The sequence below is a fragment of the Lissotriton vulgaris genome, chromosome 1_1 (assembly GCF_964263255.1).
Source record: "Lissotriton vulgaris chromosome 1_1, aLisVul1.2, whole genome shotgun sequence".
NCBI lineage: Eukaryota > Metazoa > Chordata > Amphibia > Caudata > Salamandridae > Lissotriton > Lissotriton vulgaris.
Genome location: NC_141685.1, coordinates 678,935,698 through 678,952,584, shown reverse-complemented (window position 1 = coordinate 678,952,584; position 16,887 = coordinate 678,935,698). Strand labels below are relative to the sequence as shown.

Genomic DNA, 16,887 nt, shown 5'->3' with positions numbered 1-16,887 from the left:
AAAAGACATCCTTGTAACGGAGGAGTAGGGCCAGGATCTCTTCTCTTTGAGTCTCCGTTATTTCAGGGTTGATAGGGGTGTTGTGCACTGTATGAGGAACGGTCTCAACAGTTTGTACCGACTGGGGAGGTTTTCCCAACCATTTTTTTAGGAGGTTGATGTGGTACATTTGGGTCTTATTCCCTTTTATGCGCAACACATAGGTGGTCTTTCCTATTTTCCGGAGAATCTCAAAAGGACCTTGCCACTCTTTCTTGAGCTTGTGTGTGGAGGATGGCAACAATACTAAAGCCCAGTCGCCCACATCTAATTCCCTCCACTTCTTTCCCCTATCGTAAAAGGTCTTTTGCTTCTTTTGGGCTACAGCTAGATGTTCATGGGCCAGCGTTCTAAGTTTGTGGAGTCTCGACTGGAGTTGTCGTGTGTAGTCCAAGAGAGCCTCGGCCTCTTGAACTCCCTCTTTTTCCCAACTGTCCTTCGTAATCTCCAGTAATGTCCTGGGAGCACGACCGAACAGCAACTCGAACGGGGATGTACCCAGGCTAGCTTGTTTTTGGCTTCGAAGGACAAAAAGGGCTAAAGGCAACAACTGGTCCCAATTCTTACCATCCCCGGACAGAAGCTTCTGTAGGGTAAGTTTTAGACTACCATTATATCGCTCGACTAGGCCATCTGTCTGGGGATGGTATACAGAGGTTTTGATGTGCTTGACTCCCAGTTGTTTACATACTTGGGCCATGAGCCGTGATACAAAGGGGGTTCCTTGGTCAGTAATGATTTCCCGAGGAAAGCCCATTCGGGAAAAGACTTCTACCAATTTCTGAGCGATGGCTGTAGAAGTGGCTGCTCTGAGGGGGAAGGCCTCCGGGTACCGAGTGGCATAGTCGACTAAGACTAGGGCATACAAATGTCCTCGTGTCGACTTCGGTAAGGGCCCAATAAGGTCCATCCCTACCCTATCAAACGGTTTTCCGATGATGGGTAGGGGGTTCAATGGGACCGGTGGGGGAACATAAGGATTTCTTCGCTGGCAAATTTGACACTCCTGGCAATAACGTTGTATCTGTGCATATACTCCCGGCCAAAAGAAGTGTTTAAGAATAGCCTGTCCTGTCTTTTCTGCCCCTGAGTGACCTGCCAACAAATGTGCATGTGCAAAAAACAGTATTTGGTCTCTAAAGTCGACAGGAACTAAGAGTTGTGGGGTGTCATCGGATTTGGCTAACCTGTACAACAACCCGTTTTTCTCAATAAAGGTGGGGAAGGTTCTCTGTGAAAGGTCTTGACTGGAGCGGGCGATTTGCCAAGCATTGGAAAGCGTAGCGTCATTCAACTGCGCTGTTCTAAAATGTGTACCTCTAGCCCAGGGCTCGGGAACAAGCAGCGCATTTCGGGGACCAGTTTGCAAGGCATCCTTTAACAAGGCAGAAAACCCCGGATTGTCAGTGCCTATGATCACGGGTTCCGGCAGAGAAGGCATTACTCCCACCACTACCTCTGTTACAGTTCCTGCAGCAGTACACAAACTAACAGTGGCTAGGGGATATTCCCTAACGTCCCCATGAACACAGCGTATATGTACAATCTTTCCCGCCATTAAACACGAGGGAGGTACTAGTTCTTGGCGCACAACTGAGTGTTTATACCCAGAGTCTAACAGGGCCCTTACTACCTTCCCATGTATGGTGACACTTACGTAAAACACCGGTCCAGTTTCTTCCGCAAAGAGAAGGGAATACGGTGCATAACTGACATCCATGGGTTCTTCCTCCCTTTCTTTTGGTTTTTTTCTACAAAACCTTGCTATGTGTCCCCACTCTCCACAATCGTAGCATTGAGGACCAGGAGTAGGTTGCACCTCAGCCTTGGGATGGCGTGGTCGCTGAGGTTCAAACAGAGGTTTGACATATTTTTTCTCAACTCTCACTGGTACTGGTTTCAGAGGTTTTTCCGGTTCTTTTACCGGGGGTCGACCCTGAGCACGGGCATAAGAGGTGGCCATTTCAATGGCATGTTCGAGAGTTAGTCCTGCGTGCTGTTTCAACCAGCGTTGGGTGCCATAAGGGAGTGCCTCTAAAAACTGTTCGAGGTAAATTTTATTCATTACGTCATCTATGTTACCTTCCTGCGGTTTCAACCAGAGGTCTGCGGCTGCTTTTAGTTTGTAAAACAGAGTTTTAGGAAGGTCTCCGGGGGTGCCACGTTCTTGTCGGAATTTGAGTCTCTGAGTCTCTTCATCAACACCCAGCCGATCCAAGATATATTTCTTCACGACGGCGTACACTGCCGTGCCGTCTCTATTAACCGTTTGGTAAGCGGATTGGGCTTCACCAGTTAGCAATGGTGCAAGGTAGAATGGCCACCTGTCCCCCGGCCAAGCACTGGCTCTGGCAGCTCTTTCAAAGTTGAGGAAGAAAGCCAAAGGATCGTCACCCGGAGTGAATTTTTGTAGCGGGACAACGGGACCAGGGGCGTTTGTTCTGCCCTGTCCCAACACAGCCAAAAGTTGATTCTGTCCCTCAGCCAACTTCACCAGATTATCGACTTGAGCCTGCATGGCGTTGGAAAACGTTGTGCGGTCAGTGTCAGCCTGAGTAGCGGTCTGGCCTATTGCCCACTCGAGTTTGGTCTGAGCCTCTTTCATTTGTTGAATTAAGGCTTCCATCTTGTATCAGAGGACGGTTCAAAGGGGAAATCCGAGTCACGGCACCACTTGTAAGGGTTGCGACTGCTGTGTTAGCATGCAATGAGGCAAAACCACAGAGGAAAGTATAGTGGTACTGAGGGATTTATTGAAGTCCATACGATAACAAAGTTGCAACTCGAACATAAAGTAGTTTCCTTCCGTCAGGCCAGAGTTCCCGGGCGGTACATCTGTAGGAGGATCTTCTTACTCCCAGGGGGCGTGGCTCGGAAAGGAAAAGAAAGAAAGAAAACGCCACATTACTGGACTGCGTTGTTTATCCGACACGTGGAAAGGGTTGGGTAGGGGCGTGAGGGGGATCACCAGGGACCGTCACCTTTTGTCGTGTTTCTCTACCCAGGCGGCACCTTATGCACTCCCGTCCCTTAGTCACCCTCGCCCGCCCCTTAACTGTTTCCTCCCTCCGACTGAAAGAGCCCCCGTATACGAGCTCGTACCTTGCGGTGCCACACTTCTCCAGGTGAAGTGTGGCTGGGCGAAGCGTGGTTCCGTTGGCCTCCTGGCTCTCCTGCTGTCGGTCTCTCCCGGTCTCCTGCTTCGGTCTCCTCGAGCAATCCGGTTCCGGGTTCCTTCCGTCCAGCGGCGAAGACGTCCGATGCTTCCTGTGCTGCTCCGGCGTTCGCGCCCTCCTGTTCGACACCTCGCGTTATCAGCGCCGTCGTGGAAGAAGATTGGACATCAGGGTACGACGTCACTGATGAAGGTCCCGCCCCCGGGTGAGCCCAGGCAGCCGTGGAAGGTGCATGAACATCCTGTGTGTGCTGAGGCGGAAACGAAGAGGGACAAACATCAGCAGCAGAGTCGTGGCAGGTAGGAACCCCCTGACAATAACATAACAAGGAAAGAGAAGAGATATGAACAACTAGAAGTCTCACCGGTGTAGAAAAGAAGATGGTGCATGCTGGATAACCAAGAAGAAGGAAACGACAGAAGAGTGACAAGCCGGTTCACACTGGGAAACATGATCACCAACCTAGCCTGACAGGTGAGAAGATCAGGTGGGATCATGTTTGGAAGTTGGCTCCATAACAGACTCATGGGTGAACCAAGTCTCTACCCCACCCTTCCCAGTTGAAATGCCAATACACAGTCATCTGCTGCCTAGCAAACCCTGGCATGTACGCCAAAAGATACATATGCCTTTCAGAAGTAGAAGACATAGAACACCAGTAACTCACAGAGTCAGACGGCTACAAAGGCCAGCTGGTCATTATCACTCTCAACGGACCAAAGAAGAATCCATGAAAGCATGAAGGCAAGTCACTGGCACCCATCGTACAGGTTCACCCTACTGACAATATCATCCTGCCAGTCCTTGTAATGTGCATCATTGCTACTTCTTGTGGAGCATCTTACAACCAGAGTGGAGCCCAATGCCATTGTTGCACCATAAGTCAAGAAGTGCACCTGACATTCTGAAGAACCCATCAACCAGCAACTATCTGCTCACCTCGTTCTGCATCCTGATCCTCTCATCTGTAGAATGCTTTGACCATAACCAATCTACCTCTGCTGTTGCACGAGGACCTAGGCAGTGGCTCCTTGATGGGCTTTTTATGGCCCACCTGCGACACACACACACAGCCCGTGAGCAGACCACACACACCACTGTTGGCAGCACATCAAAAGAGGCCTCCACAAGCAAGAGATGGTCTTGACCCTGCTTCAGTAACAGATACCAGGAGGTAGAAAGGCCTCAGAGGAAGACCTCAGAAGACTGTTGACAACTTCTCCAGTCCATACAAGGCTTTCTTCAGAGAGTCAAGCAGTGCCACAAAAGCAAGCTGCGCAATGGACTCCAACAATGCTCCTGATACACACCTTTGAACTGTTTACACTGAGCATGAACTATCTTGAGCATCAACATGGTGGACCAACTTTGTACACTTAAGACACAACACTAGCAGGTATCAGAAAACTTCAGACTTCTTTGTAGCCGTGTCCATGCCCTGACTCACCTTAAGTTAAACTATGAGTGCACACAGAGATGTCCTGTTGAAGCCAGCCTAATTGGTCTAGGTGTTTGCTGATGTCCTGCTGATTGATTCTGAAAACCAATAGGCTCAGTGGTTTCCAGTTTTGTTTTTATGTTTCCACAGCTGAACTTGTTGAACTTCCTTTTCATTCTTGGGATGAATGTAGTGTCCTGATGGACTCATCACAGATCAGCCCCTTCCTGAGAGCTGCCCCACACACACCCAACACCCATCCACCACAGGCATCATCTGTCAGATGACCCTGTCAATAAAAGAGGTTGGGCGCACATGCCCGTGGCAAGTTACACCCACAACATCCATGTGTCTGTGTCACTTATTTCTTCAGCATCTGGCCTAAGGTCCACGACATAACACCCCAGTGTGAGTTTGGTGTGGTGCTAGCGCACTGGGATAATACTCATATCTAAGGGAGCAGTAGTTATTGGGTGCAATATTAACAGCACACTAATTTCATCACATCCAGATGGGAGATAACTCAGTAACACTTACAAGTAATGCTTTACCTTGCCTAATTTGTATGGCCTTATAGTGCATCATTTTGCACACAACCCACTGTTTGCACCTGATCCCACATTGTCACAGAGTTTATATTAAGGCAGTTATTTGTTATCTGCACAATCTCTTCTCTTCTTTATTAAAACATTTGCAGGGCCAGTGAATGAGCAGAGAGTGGTAAGGAGGAATGCTTGTAAAAGCTGAAATGCAGTTAATGTCTTAAGACAAGGAACATTAGGCAGAATAAAAAGCATTGGACAACTACAGTATATTTACAGAGAGTAACTACAGTAGGAATAAAAACATGTCTCAAAATCAAGCTTACTTCAACATTAAAGCATTAAACATACCACCTTTCTTATTGCACTTCACCCCTTCCTTAATATTGTTTTAATGCAAGTTTAGAATTGCCACAAATCTGGGAGCGTACACAGACCCCACACAGCTAAATCCATCACCAATTGTCCATCTGATAACAAGAATCGAGAAACAAATCAGAATTGTGTAGACAACAGTATATTTGGTGAGAGATATATAATGTATTTTGTTCTAGTATATACCATTTTCAAGTTTTTTTTTTCTCTTGACAGCACTGTTTGCCATGGAAATCAAAGTTGAAAAAGATATGAAGACTGGAGAAAGGACAGTTTTGTCTACCATACCGCTCCCATCAGAGGAATTTAAAAATACTGGAGTAAAAGTTTATGATGATGGTAGGAAGTCAGTCTATGCTGTGAACTCTCTGACACAAAATGGAATAGACAGTCTTGCTCCAGTTGAAGTTGAGGATCTTTTGAGAAAAGCAACCGAGAAAAATGCATCATCCCCAACAGAATACCATGAGGCTGTATTCTCTTACCAGTATTCTAGTTCACCAACCCCACAACAACAAGAACATGTCACTGATCCACCATATCAAGTGGAAAATAGAAAAACGACTCCTGATCTTAATGGGCATCCAAATCAACCCTTGGACTGCAAAGAAAGTGGACATGAAAGTAAAGTAAATGGTTTGGATGTCCAACAAACACCACAATTTGTATCTCAATTTCAAAAGCTAAATGCACAAGAGCCAGAGCAGCCAAATAACCAACATACCAGTATACCACAGAGACCAGAAGAAGCAACTCAAGACAAACATGAACCATACCATGCTGGAAAAGAAAATTACTGTGAAGCAATGTTTAGTAACTCTGAATATTCCAATGGAAGGTCTTCCCCAAACTTTGAAGACGATGTCAAGTACAACCTTGTTCATGCTATGCCATGTTATGTTGATGACAGTGAACCAGTTACCATGATTTTTATGGGTTATCAGCATGTGGATGAAGATGTAGAACAAAACAAGAAACTCTCAGACTTTGATGGAATCATTCGTGCAGAACTTGTGGTTATTGACGATGATGAAGATGACCGAGAAATTGAATTCTCTGAGAAGGTTCCGTCACATACAGTTGTAAGGAAGGTCAATCAACCAACTATTCAAAATGATGTGAGACAGAAGTCACCCGTTACAACCGTAAATTTAAATAATAACACACCACCTTACAGAAACTCTATCTCGCTACAAGAACAACAGGCTACACTAGGTAAACCTCTGTGCCACTCCCATCCTGATGGACATATACTTGATGATGGCACTGAAGACCCTTCCTTAACAGGTAACAAAAAGCGAAAGCAATGCCATTGCTGTTCAGTCATGTGATGAACTAACTGAATGATCAAGATACTCTTCATATCCTAGGAAAAAAATTCCATTCCGTTCCAGTTTTACAATTCTTTAGACACTCCAGCATAGCAGTCTACCATAGATCTTCTAACTATTAGGCAGAGGATAGGCGATTGCTCCAGACTAATGCATATTATCTCCTAGAGAGGTGAGATTATTGTCTATCTCACCTTCAAGTTCACTATTATTAAAGTAGCTTCTCTTTTCTGTAAAATTCCATTGGTTAAGTTGTCCGTACCTAAGGGGAATAGACGCTTGCCAAGAAATCGGACAATTAGATTACTCTTTATTCTTATGTGCAGGTAAAGGCTCCTTGCACCTTTAACACTGTAAGCTATATATAATTTCAGATGTTAATCAGCACTGTCCGCAGCAAAGGTGTATGAATGGGAAAAAACTAACAGCCTTTGCTGTAGGCCTAGTGAAAGTTTGAATAGTAGCTTTGCTGCATTGGAAGAGCCAGCAACACTTCATAGTTCACGGGCTTAAATGGCAGTGAAGTTAACGACTCCTTAGGTCTTAAAAGGGGGATAAAATATGTGTCTCATCTTAAGCATTGTAGATTATGTGTACACACAGTTACCATATTGTAGAGTATATTGTACATTTGTATACACCATATGAGCTTGTACTAATTGCTTAAAACGTGTCAGTTCATGGCTATTTATTGTACTGAGATTTAAGACATCCTAGGCCCACAGCAAAGTCTGCACCTCAATTCTGAAGTGGCGACTGGATCCTTTGCTTTGAATTTTCCAGCATTGGTAAAGCTTTAGCTAGTCAACAGCCTTTTCCACATTTTAATCTTGACTGTTAATACATGCTTGCCTTAACATAGCTATGCAAGTTTTTTTAAAATATTCTAGGTTATTTTATATTCATTGCTAATGATATACCTTTGTGAGGATGCTATATTGCTTGCTAAAATTTACATTTGGCCTATGCTCTTAACATATTTCCACCATAGGTGCTACATATAGTGGGTCTGCTTCCAAAACATTGAGGTTCTAATATTGAGATTGTATTTATAATGGCACCACAATATCAAAAGTAGATATGGATTTAGAATAGGAAATCTATACTTCGCTATATAGCCTTACCTTGACCATTGCAATTGCGGAGCAAGCGGGGCTCTCTATTTACTCGTATGCTGATGATACCCAGCTGATTTTCTCACTATCCACCAGTCACTCTTCCTGCCCCTCCTCTCTGCGTCTCGGGCTTAGTAACATATCTGCCTGGATGTATGACAATAAATTAAAACTGAATGGAGGGAAGACTGAGCTTCTTCTGTTCGGAAACAATCATGATCTTTGGGGACCCTCGCACTGGCCCAATCAAATGGGCATACTTCCCTTGCCCTCTAAAACGGCCCGAAACTTGGGCATCATCTTTGATGACCAACTATCAATGAGGGACCATGTAGTGAAGGTCTGTGCCACTTGTACTACCATTCTCAAGTGGCTGAGAAAAATCATCTGGATGCTCCCCCATGACACCCAGAGAACTGTAGTCCAGGCGCTAATTACATCTCGCCTGGACTATGGTATTGTTCTTTTCCTGGGTGCTGGTAGGGAACTTGTCCGGAAACTCCAGACAGTTCAAAACATGGCTGCTCGCCTGCTTGGTAAACTCCCTTATAGGTCATCCATTTCCCCTTTCTTACGCAGCCTCCATTGGCTTCGTATCGAGAGTTGGGTTAAATTTAAGGCCCTGTGTTTTATACACAGAATTATCGCTGGCAAAGCCCCACAATATCTTAAATCCTTCATCAGTTCTTATGTCCCCTCCCGGACTCTCAGATCATCCACCCAGTTCAAGCTCCTGATCCCTAGGATTAAGCGAGCAAGAATGGGTGGGCGTTCTTTTTCTTTTCTGGGTCCTGCCCTCTGGAACTCCCTTCCTTTTGCCCTTCGAACTGAGCCCAACTATCTTAGGTTCCGCAGGGAACTGAAGTCGTGGTTATTTAACCAGTAAACTAGTTGTTAATGGTCATACCCCTGTTCTCTGGTCTGCGCCGGGAAACCCTCTGGGTAGCTGTGCACTCAATAAAATTAATAATAATAATAATAATAATAATATAATGGTAGTCAATTTTTTAAAGTCAATATACCTCTACATTTTAATAAACAATTGCATGAATGTTATTGCTGGGCACAATGATCTGATCGACAATATTTTTCTAGCACAAGACACATAGGGGCATGTTTATCAAAACTTTGTTTCGCCCTTGCACCGCACAAGGTAACGCAAAGACGACACAAATCCTAGATGAGATTTACCAAGCCACGCAAATCCAACATATGTGGCCCTGCGGTGCTTGGTAAATCTGGAGTAACGCAAGGCAGCACAAGTAACTGCCTTGCGTTACTCTGTCCCAGGGAGGCATTCAATGGGTGGGGAGTGGGTGCTCCCAAACATCCATTCTTTTCCAGATTTGCCATGAGTGGCTGACCTGGGAGTGCACCAACATGCTACACCTTCTCAGGGGAGCCATAATGATGAGAAATATCTTTATGTCTCCTAATTCTTTCCACTTTCTATGTCTGCTGCATTCTGCAGCACACATACAATGAGGAAAAAGCCTCACGGGATTGTTATTGTGCAGGCAGGTGTCCCTTCCTGCCCAAAAGCAATTCTGCCTGCAATGAGGCACATTTACACCATGGTACAAGAGAGCCTGCATCGGCACTAGGCATCTAAATGTGCACCAGAGCACGGGGAGAGCAGGAATGCACCATATCTTTGTAGATATGGCGCATTCCTGCCCTCTCTCTTTCGCAAAGCGCAGCAAAGTGCTGTGTTGTGTGGCAAAATTATAAATCTGGCCAATAATGCAGATGCAGGCTAACCCCCAGATTCCAAGCTCTTAGTCTGCTGCATACGTAGCTCTAAATTGTTCTCTTAAAGTTGTAATTGGGATATTCCACTTAAACAATTGTATATTATCCTTTTTAGTTTCTTTTACTGCCATATTCCTCATGAATTTAGCCAGGTCAACAAAGTACATGCAAGCTGAACTGAATAGTCCATTAGGCAAGAGATAGGTAATTTGAAATAATTTTCCAAAAAGGGTCTAAACAAAATGTATCTTCTAAGAAACTATAATAGTTTTTATAAATGCCTGAACTCTAAAACGACTTAGCTGACGATAAACAAGCCTGCTTATGAAACAGAATTTGTGCACTTAATTTAATTGCCTAAAGGTGAGGTAAAATGATGGCTGAAAACAGAAATGTATACGTGGAAAACAATTGGATAAATTGTAAGATACACGCTGTTCAAGAATAAATGTTAGCAGTCGGAGGTCACAACAATAGCAAATTAGTTTCCCTAGCTTTTGATTGCCAATTGTTCCAATGGCGTCTATTAGTGGAAATCTCAGCAATGGAAGTTTGTAAATAGAACATCAGTATTCTTGTAGTGCAATGCATTTTTTTTTCAAAAAGAGGGTAACAGAACACAACATTAAAAGTAATAAAGAAGCAAAGAGACTGCAGATGCAATAATTTATTTAGTAAGGTAAAGGAGAATATGAAATATTAACTTACAGTCTAATGAATTAGACAGCAGCTCACGTAAAGTCTCAGTTTAGAGTTCCAAAAGATGGAAATGAGGAAAACTAAATGAAATGAAGGAAAATTGACATATGCAAGGTCAGTAGGGCAAGTTTTTGATTGAAGAGAGGTTTGGACCTCTTTTTGTTTTCAATCAGGATATATTTGTCTAGAAAGATGTTTAATGGACTCCAAAATGTGTTGAATATTCTATAGTGTTTGGCATGTTTGTCAAGGTTGTCTCATTATGCTCTACTGAGCAAAAGTTGGAGAGTTTTCCCTGTTCAAGATGGCCATGGGTTTCTTAAAGTACCTTGGCAGTCTTATGATCCGCGGTGCTGATCTCAGTTGGAAAAGCATGGCACAGAATAGGGATATTATAAACAGATATGTGAGTTCCCTATTAACGCCTGGCAATTAATTGATGGAACAATTCAACTTTCACCAGAAAAAAAATCGATGCACGACATATGAGGACCATATGCTCGTAAAAAACTGAGTTGTCATGTGATTTCCAGAATTGTGCAGGATTGGCTAGTAATGGTTCCGAAGTCAAAAGCACAAGGAGGGCTTCCCAACAACAAACTTTGGGTGGCCACTGCTGCTTTTTAGGATTTGTGAATTCCCAGTGCGTTCCAAGGACAAAATGAGTCTACTAACCTTATGCCAACTGTACCTTTACATTTCTTCTTCAAAATCTGAATATTTCTCTCTTCGTGCATTTGAAGATTATTTGAACCAAATTCTGGGTGAAGGGCATGTATTCTTTAGAGAGCGCAATAATTGTAAGGTAAAAATACTTTGCTGGTATAATGATTTGTGTTTCAGAGTAACATTTAGAATGATACTACAATTCTTTACTACCTAGACAAAGTGGGATTGCAGCGTTTTTAAGGTTACAGGGTGTTTTTGCCCATTAAGTTAAATATCCCTGATTTTACCTTTATAGATCTATTTATCACAATGTAATATGGATTGATCAGATTTGATGCATGTGTTTATCCTAAATTGCTTTTTGGATTTCCAGTACTGCGCATTGTCTTCGGACTTAATTTACAGGTTACTGCCCTAGTGTATCCATGAATTATTAAAATGTTGCTACTTTTGTAGTCATCCATAAAGACAAACATATGCATAGGGGGTGGATCTGTAAGAAGGGACTCCAAGCTAGCACAGGGCGTAATACTAATAGACTGACAGGGTATAATACAGCAGACAGTAGAGAAATTGACTCCTCCATCAAACCTGGAGTTCTGTTGTTTTCTTAAGGAGATACAGTGAAGTTGGCCTGCTCTTAGGAATCAAAGCCCCCACAATAGATTAAGGCATTTATTAGACGTGGACAGATATTTTGTTTGGCCTGGTAACTGGTTCTACTGGCCTCATTGGAATAAGACAGCTCAGGGTGTTACACCTGGAAATTTCATCTGCTGCAACAGAGCAAAGGGCCTGGTTACGATCTTGGCGGATGGTTTACTCCGTCACAGCAGTGACGGATATCCCGTCTGCCGAAATATAAATACCATTACATCCTAAGAGATGCATTATTCGGTGGACGGGATATCCATCACCGTTGGGATGGAGTAACCCATCCACAAAGATCGCAATCAAGCCCATAGTCTACAGGTGAAATACCAGGGAAAAAGATGAATAAATCGGCACAGAAATCCAATCTCTAAATGCTATTCCTTAAAAAAACAGTAATCTGCATTATTTCCTACTTCCTGCAATTACTGGAATTCTTTGTAATGGTAATTCCTGGGGAGGGATAAAACGTGGTTTATTCCAGGCCGCTCGTAAAGAAGTCCTTAGCAGAGGGCCATCTGCCCATTGTATTATTATTAGTGTCAAGCAGGTGTTCTGTCTTTGAAGAAGTACAGGTACCTTAATGGTTCAAAAATCGGATCACAATGTATTTTATTATTGTAGGATGCCGGTATAGGTCTGGGTGAGGTAAGCAGGCCACAGTTCAACAAACAGAAACAGGAAAAATTTCAATATTTATTAGGTTTGCATCCAGACACCAATCCATATATGCAGGTCTCAGAGAGAACATCATGAAGGAAAGAGAAAAGGCTATGTCTGAAATACAAGGATGTCATCAGTATAGGTCACTAGATTCATCTCTGAAATTTTGAATTTGATACCATGGATTCTCTGTCAAGGAATAGTTCTCCAGCCAAGAAAAAAATAAGAGGTCATAGAGACAGCTCTATTCGCTCTCCTTGCCCTTTCCCCTTTCCCTCCCTTGTCGCTTACATTAGGCTGATCTGTGTCGATTAGAAGGTACAAACATTTAAGGGGAATTAGAACAAAAGATTTACAAGGGAAATAAAAAGACTTTGGCAAGGGTTGTTTGTCAGTACAACGCATGCTTTTACCCCGCATGCCATTACAACCCGGGGATTACAGCGCAAGTTGTTACGACATGCGTTGGGGGGCGCTGGATAGTGGAATAGTTTAATTTTCTATTCCAACTCCAGTCCCCGTGGATAGTAGGGAAGGTGTTGGATAGAAAATTAAACTATTCCCTATCCAACAGCGCCCTCCAGCGAAATTCGTTGTAACGACTTTCGTTGTAATACCCGCGTTGTAATGGTAGTGCGGGGTAATAGTTGCGTCGTAAAGGATGTTCCCCATGGTAAGTGATGCCATTCCAGTGCTTTCATCATAAAGGTACATTCTACTCTGCCAAAAGCCTTTTGGATGTTGGCGGCCATGGCACCCAATTGTCGCCTCAGCTTGGTTTAGGATGTTGTAAAAAAAACATAGTCTAATAGTTGAAAGTCCTCTTTTTACTCAACCAATTTGAGCATGTTTAATCAGTTTGCATAAAATGTTTTCCAGATAGGGTGCGAAGATTTTAGACCCAATTTTTCAACTGGCATTGATCTACGATATTGACCAGTAGTTTTCTAGCAGTCTGGGATTTTTATCAGGTTTGAGGATAAGTATGATTATATCATCTGTGTATGTACCCCAGAAGTATTATATATGATGACATTAGAGTGCAACTTAAGTATATGTGTGGTGCCTGCAAAGTCTGAAAAGAAGCAGGCAAATACAAGGGAGACAGTTACTCCAAGAAGCATCCACAGCTGTTTTTATTACTTTGTATACCACTATTTTGGTAGAAGCATGAAGTGGCTGTGTCCTTGTTCATAGTCACCACCCAATGTGCTTTGCATCACATAGAAAAAGCAATGAGCTTCACTGGTAATTGGAAAATATGCAGGAGTTTCAGTAGGATGGAAAATGGGCCTGGACAATATGAGGAAGAGAAAAAAAGTTTTGTGTTGCACTTATCGGAGAGGAGACCAAGAGATTACAAGAGTAAAGTGGCATTGCCAGGAAATAAAGAATGTGCCACAAGGCTTCACAGGCAGTGTAGGTACACAAGTGTGGATTAATTTGATAACAAAAGAGTATTCAGGGATACATAAATGGTGATAAAAGAAGCAGGAATATTTCTGGCTTACTCCTGGAATTCAGTAGTGTCAGGAGTAGTGCATGAGTATGTTAGACTAAAATCTTTGTGAAATGGGCCTCTATTCCTACATTGGATGCAAAAAACACCAGAAGCACAAGGCACACATGCAGTCTACGCTAGGGTACTTTTTGGCCTGTTGTACCAGTATGGGCTACATTACCCAGTAAATAGGCTGCCGGTGACACTGAGGCATGCTGCAGTAATCAGGAGAAGATTGCAGTTAGAGCTCTCTAATGACGTGTATGCCATAGATTGTGTTTTAAAGGGACAGAACAGAACCAGCGCCCCTCAATAGTAGTCATATTAAGTCTACAAATTAATCCATGCTCTTCTAAGGCACTAGTTTCTGAAGCGTGTACTTTCTCATGGTTTTATGTATTTGACTTTTTGAATTAAGTATTTCTCTCAATAATATCCTACATATATTCAGTACACACTACGCAGAAGGATTTTGCAGCATAATTAAAAATGGGAATATGTAGAGGAGAGGTGGTGAGTGGGAAACTAAAAAGTACAATGTATTAATCATCATAGTTCATGTGCAGCTTGGAAGCGTATTTGCGGATATGGAAGTGGGTCTCTTAGCTTGAGAAATAAGGTGGTCCAACGCAAAGTGCAAGTGCTCGACACTGCGATTAGGCAATCGGGTTGTGGTAGTGGCCTGGAGAGCAGAAGGTGCATTGAGGAGTATTGCACATGTTAACTAACACCATACAAATACAAGTGTAGAATATCCATGCATACATTACAGAGTTACAAAGTCTGAAAGTTATAAAACATGTGTACCCATAGCTGGAACTTGTGCATTGTATTGTTTACACAAATATGGATCTTATCACGATGGAGACTGGAACTCTGTTGCTTTACATTACACTGTGGGAGCAAAAACCAAGCGTTTGCTCCCACAATTTGTGACCGGTTTAAGTTACTGTAAATTGCGGTGCAAACAGCGCATGCACTGTTTGCACCAATTGGATTGGGGAATAACATGTGCCATTGGCACACCATACACTATTGCAAATTCATGGGTGCACAATTTGCACCCGCATTTATCAGCTGCATTTTGATTGCAGCCATTGTGTGTTGGTCCCTTACAATTCAGTCTACTGTTAGGATAGCGAGTAAAATGTGAGAGCAATGGTTATTCATGGGTAAGCAGAATGACAAATATATGTGCAAACAATCCAAAAATTTGAAAAGTTGTGCAGTCCATTAGGGCTCTCGCCTTAGTATTTAAAACCATTTTTGCAGACAATGAGTACTGAGCTATGCATGTTTTTCCGGCTGACACCTGAAAGGATCACTGGTGCTTCTTTGCAATATCTACTTTAACCTTTGCATGCTTTCGACAAACTGCTTCTCTACTGACCTTTCTTTATAATCTACACACTATTGTTAACGCCACTGGATCAATCCCCGAGGTATGTTCTTTCTTTGCCTAAATCACATTCACAAATCTACCAGGGAGAATGAAATTGTACCAATTTATTTTTTCTATTATTTTCTTTTCACAGCTCTGAGGATAAGAATGGCGAAGCTCGGGAAACGGGTGATATAAGATCTGAAGTGGCGCAGACACCCCGACTGCGTTTGATATCCAAGCAGATTCTACGACTGAAGGGGTCTTTCCTCCACCTCAGTCATCAATGCTTTCATTTCTGAACCCGATCTGACAAGACTGCCTTTCTTCCCATAGTAGTTCCTGGCAAGCTTCTTGAAGAAGAGGACTCTTTTTGTATAAAACACCTTGCTGCCATATTGGCATCAGTACACAGAACGCTGCTTGCCCGGATGTAGAACCTGACCACCGCGAGACTTTACCTCCTGTATTTTGGGTGCATTTAAATTTTGTGGACGCTGGAAAACTCTGACCTGACGCTCTCGGGCTCGGAGCCTATGATATCGCCTTTTGCAGGATCTCGTGGCAGTGCGTCACTGCGGTGCGCGTAGATTTAACGCTGTTGAAAGAAGCTGCTGCGTCACACGTGTCAAGAAAACTATCACAATCCTCCTTGTCACCAATTAAGATACGTTGAAAGCGCTCTGGGCTCCCACTGCCTTGTTGGGGCAAGCGCCCAAGAGTCACCAGCTTCTCCTCTCACTTCATCTCAAATCATCACTTATTACCCTCTCCATGAAAGGCTCCATTGCATAACCTTATGAAATTCAAATGCCAACGAATACCAATAAAAAATATAGCTTTCAGGCCATCTGATGGAAAATTACCAGGGCAAAGGCACAAGAAACGAGTAGCAAGAGTAGGCCGTAGTAAAAAATGGAGAGGTATTTCACAAGATTTCTGTCGTGAAGTAAATCGCGTTTAATATTTTTTGGCGCCATTTTATTTACAATTGTGGTGACTGTCTACTTCATAGTCCTTGTTAACAATGTGGGAGTTAAAGATGTATAGGGCACGCAAATTGCATCAGAGCTGAGCAATTGTGCATTGGTACAGAGCAATTTTGCACCAATGCGGTCATTTTTTTCTTCTCATAGTCAAACATCTCTTTCCTTGATGTCTGTTTAATCAAAACATAAAACATTATTAGGCGAGGGAAGGAAATAAAGTGCTTTTAACCGAGTCTTTGTTGGGAGACATATATAATTGGGTGTGTGCTAAATACATCATGAGAAGAAGAATGCACTGGATTGAGTGTCCTCCGATTCACATCTCTCTGTGTATTTCAATGTTTAATGCATTCTGCAGCACACATAGAAAGAGGGAAAAAATCATGTTTTTGTGCAGGAAGGTTTCCTTTCCTGCACAAAAACAATCATCCCCCCAACGCAGGCACCCTTGCACCATGGTGCAAAGGTGCCTGCGTTGGCACACGGCAGCCCATTGTGCACCAGCGCAAGGGAAAAGGACAGGAATGTATCATTTCTTATAGATACGGCGCATTCTAGCCCTTTTT

General features: G+C 43.1%; 1 protein-coding gene across 1 annotated transcript in view; it reads left to right on the top strand.

Annotated features, from left to right (window-relative positions):
* The window catches only part of PALMD (palmdelphin), a 217,153-nt gene extending 200,599 nt beyond the window's left edge, over positions 1 to 16,554 (top strand). Inside the window, exons 7-8 of the mRNA XM_086954644.1 lie at positions 5,787 to 6,857; positions 15,487 to 16,554. Coding sequence (XP_086810770.1) covers positions 5,787 to 6,857; positions 15,487 to 15,530 — 1,115 coding nt within the window. The 3' untranslated portion in view covers positions 15,531 to 16,554. The remainder of the gene's footprint in view (positions 1 to 5,786; positions 6,858 to 15,486) is intronic.
* The last annotated feature ends 333 nt before the right edge of the window (positions 16,555 to 16,887 follow it).